Genomic DNA, 23,339 nt, shown 5'->3' on the forward strand with positions numbered 1-23,339 from the left:
AGGGCGTTTGATCGGTAATGGGTAGAGACAAGTTGGGAGATACAGGGAGAGGGAGACCCCACCAATACACAAGAGGAGACTCAGCACGAGGACACTTCTCCTTTATTAATATTAATAATCAATAATAATAATCATAATAATAATCATCCCTTTGATGAGTTTGCTCTCTCTCTCTCTCTCTCTCACACACACACACTATCTAAAAAAGTTGTCCAACAGCAGTGAACTCCTCTCACCCAATCTGCAGCGTCCCCTGCTGGCGGCCTGCTCACAGTGCGCACAGTCAGGTCACCCACAGGGCGACCAGCACTGGGGGTCTCCTGGATATCCCATTATTAATAAAGCCCACAGTCATCCCATCACACGCTCACACACACACACTCTCTCTCTCTCTCTCTCTCTCTCTCTGTGTGTGTGTGTGTCTCTCTCTGAACAAAAAAACAAAAAACAAAAACACACAATTCTCTTTATTCTAGATCTAGAAATAATAATAATAATAATAATTAGAATAATAATAATAATAATAATAATAATTAGAATAATTCAGGAACACAGTGATAATATCTTCATTAAGGGGTCTAGACTGTAGGCGGGGCTAAACTGCTGTAGGCTGAATGAGTGGGTGGAGCTAATCGGCTGAATGAGTGGGTGGGGCTAATCGGCTGTAGGCTGAATGAGTGGGTGGAGCTAATCGGCTGTAGGCTGAATGAGTGGGTGGGGCTAATCGGCTGTAGGCTGAATGAGTGGGTGGAGCTAATCGGCTGTAGGCTGAATGAGTGGGTGGGGCTAATCGGCTGTAGGCTGAATGAGTGGGTGGGGCTAATCGGCTGTAGGCTAAATGAGTGGGTGGGGCTAATCGGCTGTGGGTTGAATGAGTGGGTGGGGCTAATCGGCTGTAGGCTGAATGATCGGGTGGGGCTAATCGGCTGTAGGCTGAATGAGTGGGTGGGGCTAATCGGCGGTAGGCTGAATGAGTGGGTGGAGGTAATCGGCTGTAGGCTGAATGAGTGGGTGGAGCTAATCGGCGGTAGCTGGATGTTTACAGAGGAGGACGCTGCTGGTCTCGGTTCAGGGTTCAGGGTTGTAATAAAGCTTTTGGCCTGTAGTGTTTCTATTAGAAGTGTTTGATGTAGAGACGGAGTCTTTCAAGTCCACATGCAGAACCTCTGTGAGTGAGTGTGTGTGTGTGTGTGTGTGTGTGAGAAGAGGACTGAAACACTCACGCCTGATTGTCTGGATCTAAACACACGCTCTCACACTCTTAGAAAGAGACAGAAATAAATAGTTAAGCAGGGTTCCGGAGGTCCTCTCCAGGCTCTTCTGCTTTAGTGTTTCAGAGCTTCAGCGCTGAGGAGAACCTCAGAGAACCTCGGAGAACCTTGCAGCAAAGACCCTACAGGACCCTAAAGTGTCGGGAGCAGAGAGGTATCTCCATCGGTTCCAGCTGGAAACGTCCTTCTGTTGAGGTCCTCAGTTCCACAATATTTGGTGATCTGCTTCTCCTCCAAAAGGTCAGTGCACGTCCAGCAGGTGGCGCTGTAGACAGTCCTAAAATCAGAAGGAGGTGGTCTTCACCCCTCGCCGCTTCTCCAGGACCACTAGCATCTCCACTGGCTTCTTCCTTCTTCAGTAGAGGATGAAGGTAGGAGCAGGAGGCTGGGGAGAGGGACGGAGGGGGGAAGGAGGGGAGGAGCTGGCGGCTGCAGAGCGCCCCCCTCAGGACTCCTCAGTGGGGGACTCCTCTCTCACAGCCCTCACCGGTTTGGATAAAACAGCTTCAGCCTCGTCGTAAAGCTGCAGAGAGGACACACAGACGCTCTTCAGCCGGAGGAGCAGCGCTCACGTTCAGAGAGCCCCCACCTCCTCCACCGCTACACCCCCCCCGCTGCTACACCTCCTCCACCGCTATACCCCCGTTACCCCACTGCTACACCCCTCTACACACCCCCTGCAGTGTGTGTGTGTGTGTGTGTACCGGTATAAACTGCACGTCCTGGAAGAGCTCCTGGATGAAGCGGCGCGAGGCGAGGCGGAATCGGCTGTTCGCCAGCAGGAATGACACCTCCGAGTACAGACACACGTCATCAAACGCGTAGGGGAACTTCTCCTTTATCCTACAACACACACACACACACACACCCCATCACCACATCGATCCAAAAGTATGTGGACGCCCGTCTGCTGAAATCACGGGCATTGTGCTCGAAAGGAACAGAATGGTTCTGATGGGCTTACGTCAGCAGCCCGGTTTCGTTTCCTTTAGTACCGACAGAGGAGCTCAGGTTGATGACCAGGCGCAGAATTTCCTTCCTCAGCAGGACCCTGCAGGCAGGACCGTCCTCCGAGATGCCTTTACCACCTGCACACACGCACACACACACACACACACACACACACACACACACACGTGCACTGTTACCCAAAGTCGAGTATGAACAGCGCCCCTGGTGGACAGCCTTGCTAATCCTGAGTGAGTGAGTCACAAGCCAATCACACACACACACACACTGACCCAGTAGTATCTCAGCGCTGGGGGTGCTGCTGGTGGAACCTTGGCTAACGGCTGCATCGCTGCATCCCGAGACCCCAGAGAATTTGGACTGGGTCAGAACCTCCAGATGTGTGTGGGAGGGTTTGGGCTGCCACTGGGAGAAGCCGTCAGACAGGTCTGAGGAGACAGAGAACACACTCAGCATCAGACTCATCAGACATCTCCTATCAGTACACACGCCTGTGTGTGTGTGCGCATGCTCACCAGTGCGCACGTATATGTTGTTGAGAGGAGTGTGTGTGTGTTCTCCCAGCGCCGTCGGAGCGCTGCAGTACAGACAGTTCTGCTCCGTGTGCTCCTGTAGGCCTGTGCTCTCGTCTCCGCCCAGCAGGCGGCGCTGCTCCGATCGGGTGCTGCTCAACAGCTCAGTAATGCTGACTCTCTGCTTCAGAGCGGCTCTGCAGCTGTCCATCAACCCTACACACACACACACACACACACACACACAGTGATTACGGACAAAACACCACAGACGGCACTGAACTGAGTACCCGTGCTCTTCTGCCGCACCTTCAGAGTCCCCGAAGAACACATTCTTCTCTGCAGCTGGTGGACTCGTCCTCTTCTGGAAGTACGAGCTCTCGTTAATCTGAAACACACACATTTAATCACCTCCTAAACATCTGGGTTCTATATAACCTCCCCCAGTCAGAGCTGTTCTACAGTGGAGGTTCTAGATAACCTCCCCCAGTCAGAGCTGGAGTTCTACAGTGGAGGTGAAGGGAAGCAGACGTCTGAAGCTCTAATAAAAGCTCCTCACAGAAAGTTCTTCACCTAATGGTGATGAAGACGCTGCCTGATGCCTGAGACACGGTTCTACCAGAGTTCTGAGAAGAGTTCGGCTCTAGAACCTGCTTTTAGAACCAGATCATTAAAATGGTGGAGGGATACATGCTGCAGGGTGTAGTGCGGCTACAGAGTGCGGCTACAGAAAATCTCAGCTGAGATTCTCAGAGCTAAAGCGAGGTGCACCCATAATTACATGGAAGAGGTCGGTGATGTCCGCGGGCAGGGCGAGGCCAATGTAATCCTCGCTGCTGCCATAGGCGGCGCTAGAGACCATGGAGCGCAGGGAGGCGGAGCGCTGCAGAGTGGAGTGGTTGATGGGGCTGAGGAGGTCCTCTTTATCCAGAGACACGAAGCTTAGAGCCTTCAGAAACCTGCTGAAGAAAAGTCACTGTGGTGAGTCGTCCAGAAGAGCCCTGCCAAGAACTACTGACCGCTCCTGGACCCACGCGGGCGTCCACTACAGCACAGCACTGACTACGCTCGACATGAGAGAGGCTGCATTCAGATTCACTTAGGACAAGTCTGATCTACCCAGGACAAGTCTGATCTACCCAGGACAAGTCTGTGCTACCCAGGACAAGTCTGATCTACCCAGGGAAAGTCTGTGCTACCCAGGACAAGTCTGTGCTACCCAGGACAAGTCTGATCTACCCAGGACAAGTCTGATCTACCCAGGACAAGTCTGTGCTACCCAGGACAAGTCTGATCTACCCAGGACAAGTCTGTGCTACCCAGGGAAAGTCTGTGCTACCCAGGACAAGTCTGATCTACCCAGGACAAGTCTGTGCTACCCAGGAAAAGTCTGTGCTACCCAGGACAAGTCTGTGCTACCCAGGAAAAGTCTGTGCTACCCAGGACAAGTCTGATCTACCCAGGACAAGTCTGTGCTACCCAGGGAAAGTCTGTGCTACCCAGGACAAGTCTGTGCTACCCAGGAAAAGTCTGTGCTACCCAGGACAAGTCTGTGCTACCCAGGACAAGTCTGATCTACCCAGGGAAAGTCTGTGCTACCCAGGACAAGTCTGATCTACCCAGGACAAGTCTGTGCTACCCAGGGAAAGTCTGTGCTACCCAGGACAAGTCTGTGCTACCCAGGAAAAGTCTGTGCTACCCAGGACAAGTCTGTGCTACCCAGGACAAGTCTGATCTACCCAGGGAAAGTCTGTGCTACCCAGGACAAGTCTGATCTACCCAGGACAAGTCTGTGCTACCCAGGGAAAGTCTGTGCTACCCAGGACAAGTCTGATCTACCCAGGACAAGTCTGTGCTACCCAGGAAAAGTCTGTGCTACCCAGGACAAGTCTGATCTACCCAGGGAAAGTCTGTGCTACCCAGGACAAGTCTGATCTACCCAGGACAAGTCTGATCTACCCAGGGAAAGTCTGTGCTACCCAGGACAAGTCTGATCTACCCAGGACAAGTCTGTGCTACCCAGGGAAAGTCTGTGCTACCCAGGACAAGTCTGATCTACCCAGGACAAGTCTGATCTACCCAGGACAAGTCTGATCTACCCAGGACAAGTCTGTGCTACCCAGGACAAGTCTGATCTACCCAGGACAAGTCTGTGCTACCCAGGAAAAGTCTGTGCTACCCAGGACAAGTCTGTTCTACCCAGGGAAAGTCTGTGCTACCCAGGACAAGTCTGATCTACCCAGGACAAGTCTGTGCTACCCAGGGAAAGTCTGTGCTACCCAGGACAAGTCTGTGCTACCCAGGACAAGTCTGATCTACCCAGGACAAGTCTGTGCTACCCAGGGAAAGTCTGTGCTACCCAGGACAAGTCTGATCTACCCAGGACAAGTCTGTGCTACCCAGGGAAAGTCTGTGCTACCCAGGAAAAGTCTGATCTACCCAGGACAAGTCTGTGCTACCCAGGACAAGTCTGTGCTACCCAGGACAAGTCTGATCTACCCAGGACAAGTCTGTGCTACCCAGGAAAAGTCTGATCTACCCAGGAAAAGTCTGATGTACCCAGGACAAGTCTGTGCTACCCAGGACAAGTCTGATCTACCCAGGACAAGTCTGTGCTACCCAGGACAAGTCTGTGCTACCCAGGACAAGTCTGTGCTACCCAGGGAAAGTCTGTGCTACCCAGGAAAAGTCTGATCTACCCAGGACAAGTCTGTGCTACCCAGGAAAAGTCTGATCTACCCAGGAAAAGTCTGATGTACCCAGGACAAGTCTGTGCTACCCAGGAAAAGTCTGTGCTACCCAGGACAAGTCTGATCTACCCAGGACAAGTCTGCGCCACTCAGTACACATCTGATCCACTTAGGACATGTCTGCTATACCCAGGATACACCCAGGACAAATCTCATCTACCAAGAGCCTACAAAGGACACGTCCGATCTACACAGAACACATCTACTCTATCCATGATCTACCAGGACATACTCAGGACCAGGGTTTTCTAGCTAGGATTGACAGATATACCCGGGTACTACACAGGACACACAGCCTGATCTACCGAGGGTGCACTCAGGACAAGTCCCGTCTGGCCGGAACAGCAGCGCTAATAATAATCAGGACATGACCATGACCTCAGTGCTACATGGGGATCATCTGCTGAAGCCAGGACAAATCTGATCTACAAAGGACATCTACAGGAGGACCTCAGTTCTACTGGGAGGTTCTGTAAAGATCTACGGTGCCGTAGGGGTCCTGTTCTACTGGCCACGCACCGCAACTGCAGGGTTCTGGACACCCTGCGATGGACCGGCCCAAAGTAGCTGTGCCTCTTTATGGAGTGGCTGAAGAACCAGCAGACAAACAGCCTCTCAGTCAACAGCACAGAGGGAATGACAGCAGCCCTACAGCCTCCACACACCAATCAGGACAGAGGTGGGGGTACGGCGGGGCAGCGGGCGGGGTACCTGCGCGATGCGTGGAGGCGCGAGTCCAGGCTGCGCGTCTTCATGGTGATGGTGTCCGTGAACAGCACGTCCTTGGTGGGCGAGGTCAGCGCCTCGCTGTGCGAGAGGGAGGGATGAATCCTCTGCTGCTGCAGCCGCCTCAGCGTGGCGTAGCCCAGAGCGTCCCGCGGGCTGAAGCTGCTGCTGCAGTCGAGCAGGCTCTTCACCGTGGTGGAGGAGCGCAGAGAGGCTGCCCGGCGGGGCAGAGTGTGCGCTGAACCGGGAGGAACCAGGGACACGCCCGCGTTCTGAAAGAGAGGGACAGCACTCATTCACTGGCTTCTTCACAGGCCTCCGCGAGCGGAACAGCACTGTGGTCCTTTGTTCTGTGTTTATCTAGAACCGAGCGGTTCACACCAAACCCCACTCATCCTAACCCATTTCTGTCTCATACACACCGCATCAGTCTTCGCCGCGATGGCACTGACCACGGTGCTGATGCTGCCGCAGTCGGTATCTACGGTAACAGCGGATGCAGTCTCCCGGGAGGGCGAGGAGCTCATGGAGCTGATGCCACTGGTGGTAGTGTCCGTGTTAAAGCTCTGGCTGCGGCTCTTTAAGGCCACAGCGCCCCCTGGCAGTCCAGAGGATGAACTGTCGCACACCTTCCTGTCCCTCTGACCTTCGTCCAGGGTTACCACCTTGCGCTGACCTCTGATCTCCAAATCAGAGACTTCGTCCAGGGTCATCATCTTCCGCTGCCCTCTAAATTCCAGCTCCAGCGCTCTCACGCAGTTCGGAAAACCTGGAAACACACACACCATCACTCAAACCGCCACCAGGACAGACCCGGCTCGCCCTGATCGTGATCCTTCATGTAATCATGCATCCGCTGACCTCTGACCTCCGGATCCGACCCCTCGCTCCCCACGTAGCCGTCCTGAAGGGTCTTCGCACCCATGAAGGAGGTTTCCAGGCTGACGCCGGGGCTGTGAGGCGACCGGCCCCCGTTGTAGAACACCTCGCCCTGCGGAGGGCGTCCTGGCGAGTAGCTGGAGGGCTCGGTCAGTGTGCGGTTCCTCCGCAGGCCGGCCGGCTGCAGCTCGTCGGGGGACTTCTTCCCCCTGCCGGTGTGTTTGGGGTCGCTGGTGCTGCGGGGTTTCATGCTGGGCAGAGGGAGCGAGTTCAGGAAGCGGTTCCGGACGAGGCGCGACGACGACAGGACGCTGAACGGACTGCGGTCCTTTACCGGCTTAGAGCGCACATACGGCAACACCTCCTCATAGCGCTCCACACCGTCACACTCATCGTCCACAAAGCACAGGCCTGCAACACACACACAGTGTAAGTGAGTGTGTGTGAGTGAGTGAGTGAGTGAGTGAGTGTGTGAGTGTGTGTGTGTGTGTGTGTGTGTGAGACTCACTGGGCTGACTCTCACTCTCACTCTCTCTCTGAGAGCTGTTGGACTCAGAGTTTAAACTGAGCGTGCTCGGAATGGAGCTCAGTTCCCCAGGTAACCTTGCCTCCGTTTCCTCGGCGACGGGCCACTGCTGCCTCCGGCCGTGCCGGACTGAGTCCCAGCCCAGAACCTTCAGCACCTCACTGCCCTGCCGGGTCCGACTGATCACACCCAGCACGTACACACACACACTGGAGAGAGAGAGAGAGAGAGAGAGAGAGAGAGAGAGAGAGAGCGAGAGAGAGAGCGAGCATCATTATCAGCTGGTTAACACCGGTACTGGTCCTGGCATTGTCATATGAGTCAGGCCCCACAGCAGCTACAAAGGGGCAGGGAACTGATTGGACAGTTGGGCCGAGAAAGTGTGTTCCTTCATCTGTTGTACTGTGTGCGGTGTGTGTGTGTGTGTGTGTTACCCTCGTATAGACAGCACTTCGCAGTGTTGAGCTAAAGCGATGATGTCTGGAATGATGTTTTCCTCCTGCAGGAGATTCACGCCCCAGTTAGAGCTGCCGATGTTTCCCTACAACACACACACACACACACACACACACACCAAAAAAGGCTGTTTTAGACACAATTAGCAAATTAGCTTGATTACTTCATTACTCAGGTCCACAGGTTCTCATCCAGGGTCCAGGTGGACATTATAAACACCTTTACACTCCAATTCAATCTAAAACTCTACTCACCAGAGCCCACAGAGCCGCCTTCAGCTGCCTAATTCCCTCCCACTTATCTAGAACAGGGGAACGCACTTGGTAGCTCAGATCTGGAACAACGTTCTGCAACACACACAAAGACCAGGGCTCAACATCACGCCTCAAGTCCTGAGACACACGGCAAGAACACGGTCAACAGAAACGCTCTCAAACACAGCGAGGCTCAATCACATGCCTGGCCAGCAGAGGGTGCTGCAGGAACCACCACCTCCAAGTATACAGACTATACAGATAACACCCCCCCCCCCACCCAGCACTGAGCTGTGGAGCAGTGGAGGAGCTGTGTTCTCTGGAATGATGTTGGAGGAGTGGTGATCACTGTCCAACATCCTGACCTCACTAACACTTTTGTCTCAGGACGCAAGCTATCAAATCCTCACAGCAGCGCTCCTCCTCCAGAATCTAGTAGACAGTCTTCTTCTCTGGACAGTAGAGACAGTTACTCCAACAGAAGCAGCATCAGCTCTTTAATACCCTTAATTTCAGAAGAAATACTGAAGGAGCAGGTGTCCCAATACTTTTGTCCTCTCAGCTTGTCCAGAAAGGCATGCCTACAGCTGTCCATGAGGGGGCGCTCAAAGTGGGATTTGCATTTACAGCAGGGGAGTCATGAGGTCATACCTGAGCCTCCAGCAGAAGACAGCCGGTCTTATCGTGCACCAGCTGCCCGTACAGGTGGACAGGAAGATACGCGTTCGGCCTCTGTAACCTGTAACCATAGACACACACACACACACACACACACACACAGTCAGAGATCCAGTGTAATAAAGGTAGTATCTAAAAGAACCCCCACCGGCTGTGACCTCTGACCTTTGGTTGGTGCGGCGGACGTAGTTGTCGCCGTCGATGGGTTTGCGGTAAGTGGTCAGAGCTTCATTCATCAACTCCTCTACCATGTCCACGTACTTCAGATTATACTCCTACACACACACACACACACACACACACATACACAGTATTACATTATATTACACACACTCAGGGATTGGTGAGTGGGTGTGGGTGTTAGGGTGGGTGTGGGGGTAGGAGTTAGGGGTAGGAGTTGGGTGTTGGGGTGGGGGGGTGTTTTGTTGAGGAGTTAGGGAGGGAGGCGTGTTAGGGTGTTAGGGTGGGGTGTTTGGGTGGGGTGTTGGAGGGGGAGTCTCACTTTGTGCCATTTGTCCAGCTGTTTGCTGACGTATCCTCTCTCATTCAGGTAGGAGAAGCCTTTAGGAATGGACAGGAATCTGAACAGGAGAGAACACACACACACACACACACACACACACACACACACACTCTTCACCTCAAGACAGACTTAAAAGGGCAACTCCACCAACTTTCCTAACCTCTGTAAGTCTCTGGATAAGAGTGGAGGTGAAGGGAAGCAGAGCTGGTGGGTTTGGATAGGAGAGAAATTATGGGCTGTATCTGTGCTGTAAGTGTGTGTGTGTGTGTGTGTGTGTGTGTGTGTTAGAGAGAGAGTACACACACCTGAGCAGCAGCAGTAGTCCTTTATCTCCCAGGTGAGTCAGTGCAGGTTTCATGTGTATAAGTGCATGCAGGTTAGCCTGAGGACACAGAAAAGGGTCAAAATATCAGAAACAGTGAGAATACCACATTGTGTAGCCCCGCCCCCCAGGGGAAAACCACTCCTACGGTACAAGGCTGTGTCTCCGCACATTACCTTCTCTTCGCAGGCCTCGTCCAGGATGTCCAGTGCTTCCATGGAGACAACTTTGCTGAGGTCGTGGAGCTGAATGACCAGCAGCTCGATGCCCCAGTTACTGAAGAACTCCACGTTGGCCCTCAGCAGCACCCGCAGGTGCTTAGTGGCGTACAGGCGGCAGCTCTGTCACACAGAGGACAGGGTTCAGCACAGAGCACTGTAGAGACGTCTCCCCGAGCAACGCTAACGAGACGTCTCCCAGAGCAACGTTAACGAGACGTCTCCCAGAGCAACGTTAACGAGACGTCTCCCAGAGTAACAGTAATGAGACGTCTCCCAGAGCAACGTTAACGAGACGTCTCCCAGAGCAACGTTAACGAGACGTCTCTCAGAGTAACAGTAACGAGACGTCTCCCAGAGTAACAGTAACGAGACGTCTCTCAGAGTAACAGTAACGAGACGTGACCCTTGTCTCTCAGACAAGGGTCACGTCTCTTGACCCTTGTCTCTCAGAGTAACAGTAACGAGACGTCTCTCAGAGTAACAGTAACGAGACGTCTCTCAGAGTAACAGTAACGAGACGTCTCTCAGAGTAACAGTAACGAGACGTCTCTCAGAGTAACAGTAACAAGACGTCTCAGAGTAACAGTAACGAGACGTCTCTCAGAGTAACAGTAACGAGACGTCTCTCAGAGTAACAGTAACGAGACGTCTCTCAGAGTAACAGTAACAAGACGTCTCAGAGTAACAGTAACGAGACGTCTCTCAGAGTAACAGTAACGAGACGTCTCTCAGAGTAACGCTAAAGAGGCGTCTCTCAGCCTGAGTGTAGGAGGTGCTGGGTGGGGTGTCTTACGTCGGACCCGGCGGTGAGGATTTTGGACAGAATGACCCGAGCCAGTCCGTCTCTACTGTAGTCCAGTGTGGACACCGTCAGCTTTAGCAGCGCGTCCTGATTCTTCAAAGAGCACAGGCTTAACAGACTGGACACACACACACACACACACACACACACACACACACACACACAGTGATGAGACACGTTTGCCTGTAAAGTTCTCTGCATGGTTCTGATTGGGTATCCAGTGTCCAATCACAGTAAGCTAAGCTCGGCCAGGCTGGATCAGTGATCACTTGTTATGACGACTGTGTCTGACCCGTGTGTGAGGAGGGTCATGGCTGAGCAGGTGTGTGTGTGTGTGCGTGTATGTGTGTGTGTGTGTATCTCACCACTGAAACACTCCGCACTTCTCCATGGTTTTGACCCCCGGAGGCTGAGCCGACAGTGTGCCCAGAAACAGGAAGTAGTGCTGACTGAGCGTGCTCAGTAGGCCGTTACTCTGGAGACTGCGCTCGGACTTCAGCCCCGAACAGGAAGTGAGCCACTGGACAATGTCCTTCACCAACTCCTCCAGATACACCTGACCCTCCTTCAGAGAGAGAGCGAGAGGGTGAATTGGCTTGATGCTAAAATTACATAGGAACTCCCATAGACAGGCTAACTGGAATTAGCATCATGCTAACAATAGGATTGGCCTAAGTGAGAATCAGGTCCTGGGTTAAACGCTGGTGTGTTTCGGGGGGGTGTGGGGGGGGGGGGGGGGTGTCTGGGGGTGGGGGGTGTTGTATTTGACTGATGCGTCCTCTCTCTCTCTCTCTCTCCCTCTCTCTGTCTGTCTCTCTCTCGCTCACCTCCTCTGACTCCAGCAGGAAGTGGACGAGCTGGCAGCCGGCTGAGGTGAGCTGGGTGGCTTTAGGATGCTCCAGGTCCAGAGCGCAGTACAGCCTACTGCTGGGCTTGTAGAAGAACAGCAACCTGCGCACAAACCTACACACACACACACCGGTGGTCAGTGGCAGGTGGGGCAACTGTGAGAACCATCTACTGTTTCACAGCACTGGAGAACCCCCACCCGTTCCTCCTGCGCGCCGTCTCCTGAAACTGCACCACCTTGAGAAATCCTGGTCTCCACCTGCCTGCTTCCTCAAGGTGGTGCAGTTTCAGGAGACGGCGCGCAGGTTGGAGGAACGGGTGGTTCTGGGCGGTTTTGAGATGTCCGGTGGTCTTACTTGTGCACTTGCTCGTCCCGGTTGTTCCTGAGATTCGTGTTCGGCCACTGTGGAAAAAACAGCAGAGCCGGGTCAGTCGGACACCCCTTCTAATGAAGCACTCCGCTACTTTAAGCTGACACTGACGTGCAAATGCACACACACAGCCTGTCTAGTCCCTGTAGAGAAGAAGAACTGCCAATAGAATAGGACTCTCTGGAGCAGATCAACATCATGACCCTATTGGCTCCATGCTGCCTAATACCAGGTGTGGGCTAGTAGAGGGGTATAAAGCCCCCCAGCATTGAGGAGCTGTGGAGCAGTGGAGGAGCTGTGTTGGCATCCTGACCTACATCAACCCTGAATGAGCAGGTGTCCCAATACTTTTGTCCACACAGTGTATGCGAGTGCGTTACCTTGAGTACAGTGGAGATGAGGACCCAGTTCCAGTCCAGGTTCTGTTTGTGGTTGAGGATCTGACTGTCCCTCAGGTTCATCATCAGTGCATCTTCAGCATCCTACAACACACATCACCCGTTAGCCACGGTAGCCTGTAGCTCCAGCGCTAACCGGTGGGGTATCAGCTTCAATCACCTGTTAGCTATGTTATTGTTTTAAGGATGTGTATGTGTGTGTGTGTGTGAGTGTTACCTTGACGGAGTGTGTGTCTCTCTGTGAGCGGGGTGTGGGAGTGTGGGAGCTCTGCTGCAGGATGAGCTGGAGGTAAAGGCTGTGTGGTTTGGGGCTGCGCTTCTTCAGCTCGTGGAGACGCTTCAGCTGGGTCACCGCCGCACTGGCTCGCCTGAAACACAGCGGATACCTGTTTATCTGTGTGTGTGTGTGTGTGTGTGTGTGTGTGTGTGTTTACAGGGCAGACTTTAATGAAGGTGTTCTGGGAGTGTGTACACCCCAGTACTGTGGGGTCCACTACCCCTACCTGCCAGTGAGCTAGCACACAGATTCTCGGGCTGCGCCAATAAGAGTCCCTATGCAAGACAGCTCGTTACCCACAATTCCACTGGGTCCTGCTAGTCAGCAGCGAGTGACTTTGGACCGGACGCTTGTTATGTAGTGTGTGTGTGTGTGTGTGTGTGTGTGTGTGTGTGACTTACAGCCGTTTCTCAGGGGGGATGTCGAAGGAGGCAGCCATGTTGATGAGAGTCGGCAGACAGTGCAGGTGGTGACTGTGGGAGTGAGGGAGGAGAGAGCTAGCCTGAGAGAGAGAGAGAGAGAGAGAGAGAGAGAGAGAGAGACCGACCATTTACCTACATTAGCTATTAGCAAGATTAGCATGGCTGATCGAACCATCACCTCTCGGGCTGCGGTGACGACACGCCCCGTATCTGACGTGCACGTCTTTAGGCCACAACGGGAGACGCTAGGCTAACACCGCTAACTAACAGTGGACTTAGACCGTCACCAAGGAGCTCATCTTTGTAGACATGCCCCCAGAATCCCTCTGCCCGCCTCTCGGAGCTCCTCCAGGCCTTCGTTAGTCTGGTAAAGGGGTGTGGTTTACCTGATGTGATCACCAGTCCCACACCAGACCCCACTGAGTGAGTGTGTGTGTGTGTGTACCATGTGCAGAAGCTCCCCCAGTAGTATGGTAGCCCTTACGGAGAGGTCATCATCACTGCTCGTCACAACCTCCACCAGACCCTACACACACACACACACACACACACACACACACACACAGATTACACCCCAGGACACATTACTACGGCCTATCACACTGTAATATCAGACTGCAGGGATGGATAGGAGTCACATGAGGAGGCGTGTGTGTGTGTTTACCTCCAGGAGGCCACTATTGATGAGGGTGGACAGTATCAAGGCCAAGTAGTTGTCCATGAGATCTGGCCTAAGTGGGAGACAGTGGACAATGTCTCTAGTGCTACACACTGTATAATAATCATCAGAGTAATGAACGGTGTGTCCTTCATGCTCTTCTTCACTGTCTGCATTTAACTGCATTACACACACTGACAATATCTGAATATTCAAATTTTGATTCTGATTGGCCAGCCAGCCAGGTCTACAGCGCAGGGTTTCCTCACCGTGATCTGGCTCTGTGAGGGAGGATGATTTTGGCCTCAGCAGCTACAAACCCATCACCCAGCCTCCAACTGTCCTGCAGCCTGCTGGGATCTACACACACACACACACACACACACACACACAGCAGGGGTTAGATCACAGTCACACTAAAGCTTCGCAGCCTGTGGCCTCCTGTGAAACAATGTGGTTTCCGCAGTGTTGCTAAGCAGATACTAGGCAGTTGCTACGTGGTTGCTATAGTAGCCAAGGTGGTTGCTAGACAATGTTATGGTATCATAGATGGCGGCTATTGACTATTAAAATGTTTCCACCCTGAAGTGTGGCGTGCTGAGTGCACTGCGGGCGTTTTCCTACCGATGCTCTGGAGTGCTTCCTCAAAGTCAGCCGTAACCATGGGAACGGGCAGCCTGAAGATTTCGTACAGCACCTCCAACAGGGCTTTCTGCAGAAACACACACACACACACACACACACACAGGTGTAAGCCTCTTTCTTAAAGCGACAGTGAGACTGGAGTCCACTAGCCTCCATTAAATATGCAGATGCTCATCACCCTATCAGCTCACCCTGATTTCCATATTTGGGATGGAGAGCAGACCAATCAAAGACTGGATTCCTGAGTTCCCCGCCCGACACAGGTTAATGATGCCTGCAGGAGAGTGAGGGAGACAGAGAACGGCTGTCAGGAGGGTTCTCACATTCTCCGGGGCGCCCGAGAGCGGGACAGTGGGGTCATTAGAACACACCATCAACCTGACCCCAACCCCCTCCATCTCCCCCCGCCCCACACCCCCATCCCCCAATTCAGGAGCTAATTCAGAGTTTACTGTACCTGCCCACGAGCGGAAGGAAGCCACGATGGCCATTTTACTGGCCAAAAACCGAGCCTCGCGATCCTTCCTGCACAACACAACACAAACACACACACACACACTTATAACACACCTGAGGAACACACCGCAACACCACAGAACATAGGTGTCCCGATCTGTCCCACTGAATCTGGGCGGGGTGTCAGCCTTTCTAACCCTGACCCAGTCCCGATCCTTTGCTTTTACCGCTGTGTTCTAGCAGAGTGCCCTCTGGTGTCCCCTAGGGGCCATTAGCAGACATTACTTCCAGCTCCCAGCAGTGAGGAGCATACTTAGGAGGTTTACAGTCTGTAGTGTGGATCTAAACTATATGGACAAAAGTATTGAGACACCTGCATTCAACTGTGCAACTGGATTATTGACAGAAACACAAAAGATCAGATCAGACCGGATGGGATCAGACCGGATGGGATCAGACCGGATGGGATCAGACCTCTCACCGTCACACAGAAACCAACACCCCACAGTGTGAACTCACTTCAGCTGGGCTTCTGTCGTGTCTGGGTTGTGTCTGTAGTGGAAGTCTGTGTAAGGAGCCAGAATTTGCTGAAAGACAAAGCGAGTCAATGAATCAATCAATTAATCAATGAATCAATCAATAAACATCATTAAAGCCTTTCTGAAAGCAATCCACCCTCACACCCAGTTCCCCCACTATCTAGAACCCCACCCCTAGGAGGATAAAGGCGAACACAGTGTTCCTCCGAGACACATGAGGAAGCTCCACCACATCTTGGGTATGTTAGTGTGTGTGTGTGTGTGTGTGTGTGTGTGTGTGTGTGTGTGTGTGTGTGATTGTACCTCCAGCTCCACGTCCGAGCGGACGTATTGGCGTGTGTGTGGGTGGTTGAGCAGGTGCAGTACAGTGGTAATGAGGGCCTCGTTGATGCGGCTCTGCTGGCAGTCCAGGACGTTCTTCAGCAGGGTGCTCAGACCCCCCCGACCTGCCACAACCTCCGGGTTCCTCAGCGCTGAGGGACACACACACCAGCAGAACCCTGTTACGCCCCACCAATCAGCACGGAGCGGACAGCACACCTACATACCACACTCCCCTCGGGCAGAGCGCAGGGGCCCGGTCCAGCATCTCTACCGGACCCGCTGATGTGCTTCCACACACCCAACGAACATTTCACAAACTGTGTGTGTGTGTGTGTGTGTGTGTGTGTGTGTGTGTGTGTTTACCCAGTTCACAGATGATGGCGTTACAGGCCAGAACCATGCGGTCCCCCTCGTGCAGGCCATCGTTACCCACGGCAACCAGAGAGTTAGTGACCGAGCTGGGGAAGAGAGCAGCATCCACCGCTATTATCTAGAGAGAGAGAGAGAGAGAGAGAGAGAGAGAGAGAGAGAGAGAGAGTGTAAAGCTATAGAGACCATATTAGTACAGTTGGAGATTGTGTGTGTGTGTGTGTGTGTGTGTGTGTGTGTGTTTACCTTCCTGAGCAGCCGGAGTGCCTGCGTCCTCTCCACCTCATTACTTTGCTGGATGTCTATACACCTACACACACACAGACACACACACACACACACACACACACTTGTTTCTTCTGAAATCCAGGCTTTTAAAAGAGTTTCTCCTGCTTCTGTTGGACTAACTCTCTCTACTGTCCAGAGAAGAAGACTTTCTACTAGATTCTGGAGGAACACTGCTGTGAGGATTTGATTGCATTAAGCAGAAAAAAAGCTTTAGTGAGGTCAGGATGTTGGATGGTAGATCAGCACCCCACCTCATCATCCCCAACTCCCCAACTCATCCCAAAATTACTGGATGGAGCTCCTCCACCATCATTCCAGAGAACACAGCTCTTCCACTGCTCCACAGCTCCTCAATGCTGGGGGGCTTTATACCCCTCTAGCCCATGCCTGGCATTAGGCAGCAATAGGGTCATGATGAGTCCTATTCTATTGGCAGTACTTCTTCTCTACAGGGACTAGACAGGCTGTGTGTGTGCATTTGGACACCTGTTTCAGCAGTGGGTGCAGCTTAAAGTCAGTAAGAGGCTCCACTGTGACTGACCTAGGTCAGAGTGTAAGATCTGGAGACTGGGCACAACGCTGCCCTCTAGTGGTTGAGGTTAAACCGCAGCAGTAAAACAAGCCCTGTCTGCCACAGGAGACACGCTGATCTCCTCTACAGCCGTGTGTGTCCATACAGTACCTGGACAGGTGGGGTGTGAAAGCTCACCTGGAGATCAGGTAATCCACCTGCAGCTGGAGGAGCTTCTGCAGGACGCCGCGGTCTCTGATTAAATACCTGAACGCTCTCAAACCCGCAGCACGAACCTCCTTCACCTCGTTCAGCAGAGCCAGCCTCAGACTGACACACACACAGACAGAGAGGTGTGTGTTAGTCACAAGTCTGAAAGAGTGTGTGTGTGTGTGTGTGTGTGTGTTCTTACCAGATGATGATTTCCTCATAGGTGAACCCAAACTTCTCCTCATGATGGCCCACACTGTTTAACAGCTGAGATAGAGAGAGAGACACAGAGAGATTATTAATTAGATTATTAATTAGTTATTATTAATAATAATATTGTTATTACTGATACTATAAATTATTATTATTCAAAGACGTGGGTGTGTACAAAAACAAGCCTGTACGTGTGTGTGTGTGTGTGTGAGATTAAATCCTGTGTCACATGCCCCCTAACTGCCTGAGCTCTGACATCATTGAACACACACACACACACACACACACACACACACACACAAGCCATGTAAACACAGTGACACCTGAAGCACCTCTACTGAACACACTCCTACTGCATTACACACCTGCACACACCTCCACACACCTGTACACACCTGCATACACCTCCACACACCTGTACACACCTCCACACACCTGTACACACCTGTACACACCTGTACACACCTCCACACAGCCGAACTGATGTTCAGAGGTCTGGCTAACGCAGCTGTAACACAGGTAGCAGCAGCTGTGCAGGTGTGATGATTGAGTGAAGCTTTTTACAACAGCCTGAACACCATCAGCTTAAACACACACACACTCCTCCACACACACACACACAGCAAGATCTCACACACACACTCCTCCACACACACAGCAAGATCTCACACACACACTCCTCCACACACACAGCAAGATCTCACACACACACTCCTCCACACACACAGCAAGATCTCACACACACACTCCTCCACACACACAGCAAGATCTCACACACACACTCCTCCACACACACAGCAAGATCTCACACACACACTCCTCCACACACACAGCAAGATCTCACACACACACTCCTCCACACACACACAGTGGGAAAGTGAAAGTAGTTCACCTGCAGAGAACAACAACAGAGCTGAAAGCACGGCGGCTTCTGATCTCTGTAGCACACTCTACACCTACCCCTCTCCACCCCCCTCCACCCCTCTCCACCCCCCTCCACCCCTCTGCGTCAGTACCTTAATGAAGTTGTTGAGGTGGCCCAGCTTCCTCATGTTGGAGACGCCGTGGGCTCTGGCAACGTTCTGCAGGATCTCCCTCATGTTCTCGGAGGGTTCTGGGAAAGGAGAGGAACAGTGAGGACAATCAGACGGACCTCTCTCCCCACCCGGAGCTCCACCAACATTTAGGTGGTGCAGACCGACCTACTTTAGAGACACGGCTAAGAGAACAGAGGAGAGCTGAAGGATCTGGATTACAGCCTAATAATAATAATAATAGTAATAATAATAATAGTAATAATAATAATAATAATAATAATGATAATAATAAAAATGATAATAATAATAATAATAATAATAATAATGGCAATAATAATAATAATAATAGTAATAACAACAGTAATAATAATAATAATAATAATAATGATAATAACGCTACCATCACTCCCTTCACTCCCACAGTAAACACTCACTCCTGAGAACTTCACTTTCACTACAAGCTCCACCTGACCCGACCAGGCTGACCCGACCAGACTGACCCGACCAGACTGAGCTGTGTGTTCTCCAGACTGAAACCTAAAGCAACATCTGCAGCTCTGCTCCACAGGACAGGTGTGTCTCCTCTAGAACATCTGCAGCTCTGCTCCATAGGACAGGTGCGTCTTCTCTAGAACATCTGCAGCTCTGCTCCACAGGACAGGTGCGTCTCCTCTAGAACATCTGGAGCTCTGCTCCACAGGACAGGTGTGTCTCCTCTAGAACATCTGCAGCTCTGCTCCACAGGACAGGTGCGTCTCCTCTAGAACATCTGCAGCTCTGCTCCACAGGACAGGTGCGTCTCCTCTAGAACATCTGGAGCCCTGCTCCACAGGACAGGTGTGTCTCCTCTAGAACATCTGCAGCTCCGCTCCACAGGACAGGTCTGTCTCCTCTAGAACATCTGCAGCTCTGCTCCACAGGACAGGTGTGTCTCCTCTAGAACATCTGGAGCCCTGCTCCACAGGACAGGTGTGTCTCCTCTAGAACATCTGCAGCTCTGCTCCACAGGACAGGTGCGTCTCCTCTAGAACATCTGCAGCTCTGCTCCACAGGACAGGTGTGTCTCCTCTAGAACATCTGCAGCTCTGCTCCACAGGACAGGTGCGTCTCCTCTAGAACATCTGGAGCTCTTCTCCACAGGACAGGTGTGTCTCCTCTAGAACATCTGCAGCTCTGCTCCACAGGACAGGTGTGTCTCCTCTAGAACATCTGGAGCTCTGCTCCACAGGACAGGTGTGTCTCCTCTAGAACATCTGCAGCTCTGCTCCACAGGACAGGTGCGTCTCCTCTAGAACATCTGCAGCTCTGCTCCACAGGACAGGTCTGTCTCCTCTAGAACATCTGCAGCTCTGCTCCACAGGACAGGTGTGTCTCCTCTAGAACATCTGCAGCTCTGCTCCACAGGACAGGTGTGTCTCCTCTAGAACATCTGGAGCTCTGCTCCACAGGACAGGTGTGTCTCCTCTAGAACATCTGCAGCTCTGCTCCACAGGACAGGTGTGTCTCCTCTAGAACATCTGGAGCTCTTCTCCACAGGACAGGTGTGTCTCCTCTAGAACATCTGCAGCTCTGCTCCACAGGACAGGTGCGTCTCCTCTAGAACATCTGCAGCTCTGCTCCACAGGACAGGTGTGTCTCCTCTAGAACATCTGCAGCTCTGCTCCACAGGACAGGTGTGTCTCCTCTAGAACATCTGGAGCTCTGCTCCACAGGACAGGTGTGTCTCCTCTAGAACATCTGCAGCTCTGCTCCACAGGACAGGTGTGTCTCCTCTAGAACATCTGGAGCTCTGCTCCACAGGACAGGTGTGTCTCCTCTAGAACATCTGCAGCTCTGCTCCACAGGACAGGTGCGTCTCCTCTAGAACATCTGCAGCTCTGCTCCACAGGACAGGTGTGTCTCCTCTAGAACATCTGCAGCTCTGCTCCACAGGACAGGTGCGTCTCCTCTAGAACATCTGCAGCTCTGCTCCACAGGACAGGTCTGTCTCCTCTAGAACATCTGCAGCTCTGCTCCACAGGACAGGTGTGTCTCCTCTAGAACATCTGCAGCTCTGCTCCACAGGACAGGTGTGTCTCCTCTAGAACATCTGGAGCTCTGCTCCACAGGACAGGTGTGTCTCCTCTAGAACATCTGCAGCTCTGCTCCACAGGACAGGTGTGTCTCCTCTAGAACATCTGGAGCTCTTCTCCACAGGACAGGTGTGTCTCCTCTAGAACATCTGCAGCTCTGCTCCACAGGACAGGTGCGTCTCCTCTAGAACATCTGCAGCTCTGCTCCACAGGACAGGTGTGTCTCCTCTAGAACATCTGCAGCTCTGCTCCACAGGACAGGTGTGTCTCCTCTAGAACATCTGGAGCTCTGCTCCACAGGACAGGTGTGTCTCCTCTAGAACATCTGCAGCTCTGCTCCACAGGACAGGTGTGTCTCCTCTAGAACATCTGGAGCCCTGCTCCACAGGACAGGTGTGTCTCCTCTAGAACATCTGCAGCTCTGCTCCACAGGACAGGTGCGTCTCCTCTAGAACATCTGCAGCTCTGCTCCACAGGACAGGTGTGTCTCCTCTAGAACATCTGCAGCTCTGCTCCACAGGACAGGTCTGTCTCCTCTAGAACATCTGCAGCTCTGCTCCACAGGACAGGTGTGTCTCCTCTAGAACATCTGGAGCTCTTCTCCACAGGACAGGTGTGTCTCCTCTAGAACATCTGCAGCTCTGCTCCACAGGACAGGTGTGTCTCCTCTAGAACATCTGGAGCTCTTCTCCACAGGACAGGTGTGTCTCCTCTAGAACATCTGCAGCTCTGCTCCACAGGACAGGTGTGTCTCCTCTAGAACATCTGCAGCTCTGCTCCACAGGACAGGTGTGTCTCCTCTAGAACATCTGGAGCTCTTCTCCACAGGACAGGTGTGTCTCCTCTAGAACATCTGCAGCTCTGCTCCACAGGACAGGTGTGTCTCCTCTAGAACATCTGCAGCTCTGCTCCACAGGACAGGTGCGTCTCCTCTAGAACATCTGGAGCTCTGCTCCACAGGACAGGTGCGTCTCCTCTAGAACATCTGGAGCTCTTCTTCACAGGACGCTTCACCTCCGGACCGGACCGGACCGGACCAGGCTGAGGTGTCCTGTGGAGGAGCGTGCCTGCGGTTCTGCCGCTGATAGCCACCTAGCTCCGTTAGCCTGAGCTCAGTAATCCCCTGTGAGCTCAGCTGAACCGCACCTCCCCCCTCAGCCGGCCGGGGGTCCTCAGGTACAGTCCGCTGTGTCCCCTAATCCCGCTGCCCTGCCTCAGCTCCCACCTCTGCTAGCAGGAGCACCCTCCCCCTGCTCTAACACAGCCCGGCTAGCACTAGCGCCCCCACTGCTAGCGACGCCCCCACTGGTTTGAACGGGTCAGTTAGCATTAGCTCCGTTAGCATTAGCATTAGCTCCGTCTCTACGCACCTCTGCTGAGGTCCAGCGGTACGTTCTCCTCGCCGCTGTCATTGCGACCTGTTGGGACGGCACACATACAGAGATCAGCGGCGGCACGGAGCCGGGGCTGCGGCGCTCCGCACAGCGGGGGGGGGAGCCGACAGCAGCCGACACAACTTACCTCTCAGCCGGACACTGCGGCTCGGGCGGCCGCGGACGCTCAGCGCCATGATCCGGACAGCGCGGGAATCCCGCGCGATCTCGCGATACAGCCCGACCAAACACACAAACACAAAACACGCACGCGCTCTCTCGCTCTCTCTCTCTCACACACACACACACACACACACACACACACACAATGTGCACAGCTGTGAGAGACTGCGCCCTGTTCACTTCATAGTGCACTATTTGTACCCTATTCACTATATAGTGTGCTATTTTGCTTACCATCCACTACATAGTGCACTATTTGTACCCTATTTACTATATAGTGTGCTATTTTGCTTACCATCTACTACATAGTGCACTATTTGTACCCTATTTACTATATAGTGTGCTATTTTGCTTACCATCTACTACATACTGCACTATTTGTACCCTATTCACTATATAGTGTGCTATTTTGCTTACCATCTACTACATAGTGCACTATTTGTACCCTATTCACTATATAGTGTGCTATTTTGCTTACCATCTACTACATAGTGCACTATTTGTACCCTATTCACTATATAGTGTGCTATTTTGCTTACCATCCACTACATAGTGCACTATTTGTACCCTATTTACTATATAGTGTGCTATTTTGCTTACCATCCACTACATACTGCACTATTTGTACCCTATTTACTATATAGTGTGCTACTTTGCTTACCATCCACTACATACTGCACTATTTGTACCCTATTCACTATATAGTGTGCTATTTTGCTTACCATCTACTACATAGTGCACTATTTGTACCCTATTCACTATATAGTGTGCTATTTTGCTTACCATCTACTACATACTGCACTATTTGTACCCTATTCACTATATAGTGTGCTATTTTGCTTACCATCCACTACATACTGCACTATTTGTACCCTATTTACTATATAGTGTGCTATTTTGCTTACCATCTACTACATACTGCACTATTTGTACCCTATTCACTATATAGTGTGCTATTTTGCTTACCATCCACTACATAGTGCACTATTTGTACCCTATTTACTATATAGTGTGCTATTTTGCTTACCATCCACTACATACTGCACTATTTGTACCCTATTTACTATATAGTGTGCTACTTTGCTTACCATCCACTACATACTGCACTATTTGTACCCTATTTACTATATAGTGTGCTACTTTGCTTACCATCTACTACATAGTGCACTATTTGTACCCTATTCACTATATAGTGTGCTACTTTGCTTTCCATCTACTACATAGTGCACTATTTGTACCCTATTCACTATATAGT

At 52.1% G+C, this 23,339-nt stretch overlaps 1 protein-coding gene across 2 annotated transcripts; it reads right to left on the reverse strand.

The window, feature by feature from the left end:
- Nucleotides 1–85: 85 nt before the first annotated feature.
- rictora (RPTOR independent companion of MTOR, complex 2 a) lies at nt 86–22,129 on the reverse strand. 2 transcript variants are annotated; one of them, XM_072671859.1, is made up of 40 exons: nt 22,050–22,129; nt 21,899–21,946; nt 18,436–18,533; nt 17,409–17,473; nt 17,195–17,326; nt 16,444–16,507; nt 16,192–16,318; nt 15,808–15,977; nt 15,485–15,552; nt 14,967–15,034; nt 14,701–14,783; nt 14,489–14,576; nt 14,134–14,224; nt 13,871–13,937; nt 13,652–13,732; nt 13,186–13,286; nt 12,725–12,875; nt 12,490–12,591; nt 12,095–12,141; nt 11,717–11,852; nt 11,255–11,454; nt 10,881–11,007; nt 10,043–10,207; nt 9,850–9,926; nt 9,524–9,602; nt 9,187–9,296; nt 8,995–9,082; nt 8,344–8,436; nt 8,068–8,174; nt 7,616–7,842; nt 7,090–7,518; nt 6,651–6,997; nt 6,214–6,500; nt 3,534–3,711; nt 3,062–3,140; nt 2,756–2,968; nt 2,513–2,668; nt 2,236–2,359; nt 1,976–2,114; nt 86–1,794 (listed from the first exon to the last, which is right to left on the reverse strand). In XM_072671859.1, the coding sequence occupies exons 1-40, from the start codon at nt 22,096–22,098 to the stop codon at nt 1,717–1,719; spliced, it is 5,139 nt and encodes a 1,712-aa protein (XP_072527960.1). In that variant the 5' UTR covers nt 22,099–22,129; the 3' UTR covers nt 86–1,716. The 2 variants fall into 2 exon arrangements, with proteins under 2 accessions (XP_072527960.1, XP_072527959.1); XM_072671858.1 differs by having other exon boundaries at nt 3,534–3,714.
- Nucleotides 22,130–23,339: the final 1,210 nt, after the last annotated feature.

Source organism: Salminus brasiliensis (assembly GCF_030463535.1).
Source record: "Salminus brasiliensis chromosome 20 unlocalized genomic scaffold, fSalBra1.hap2 SUPER_20_unloc_1, whole genome shotgun sequence".
Taxonomy (NCBI): domain Eukaryota; kingdom Metazoa; phylum Chordata; class Actinopteri; order Characiformes; family Bryconidae; genus Salminus; species Salminus brasiliensis.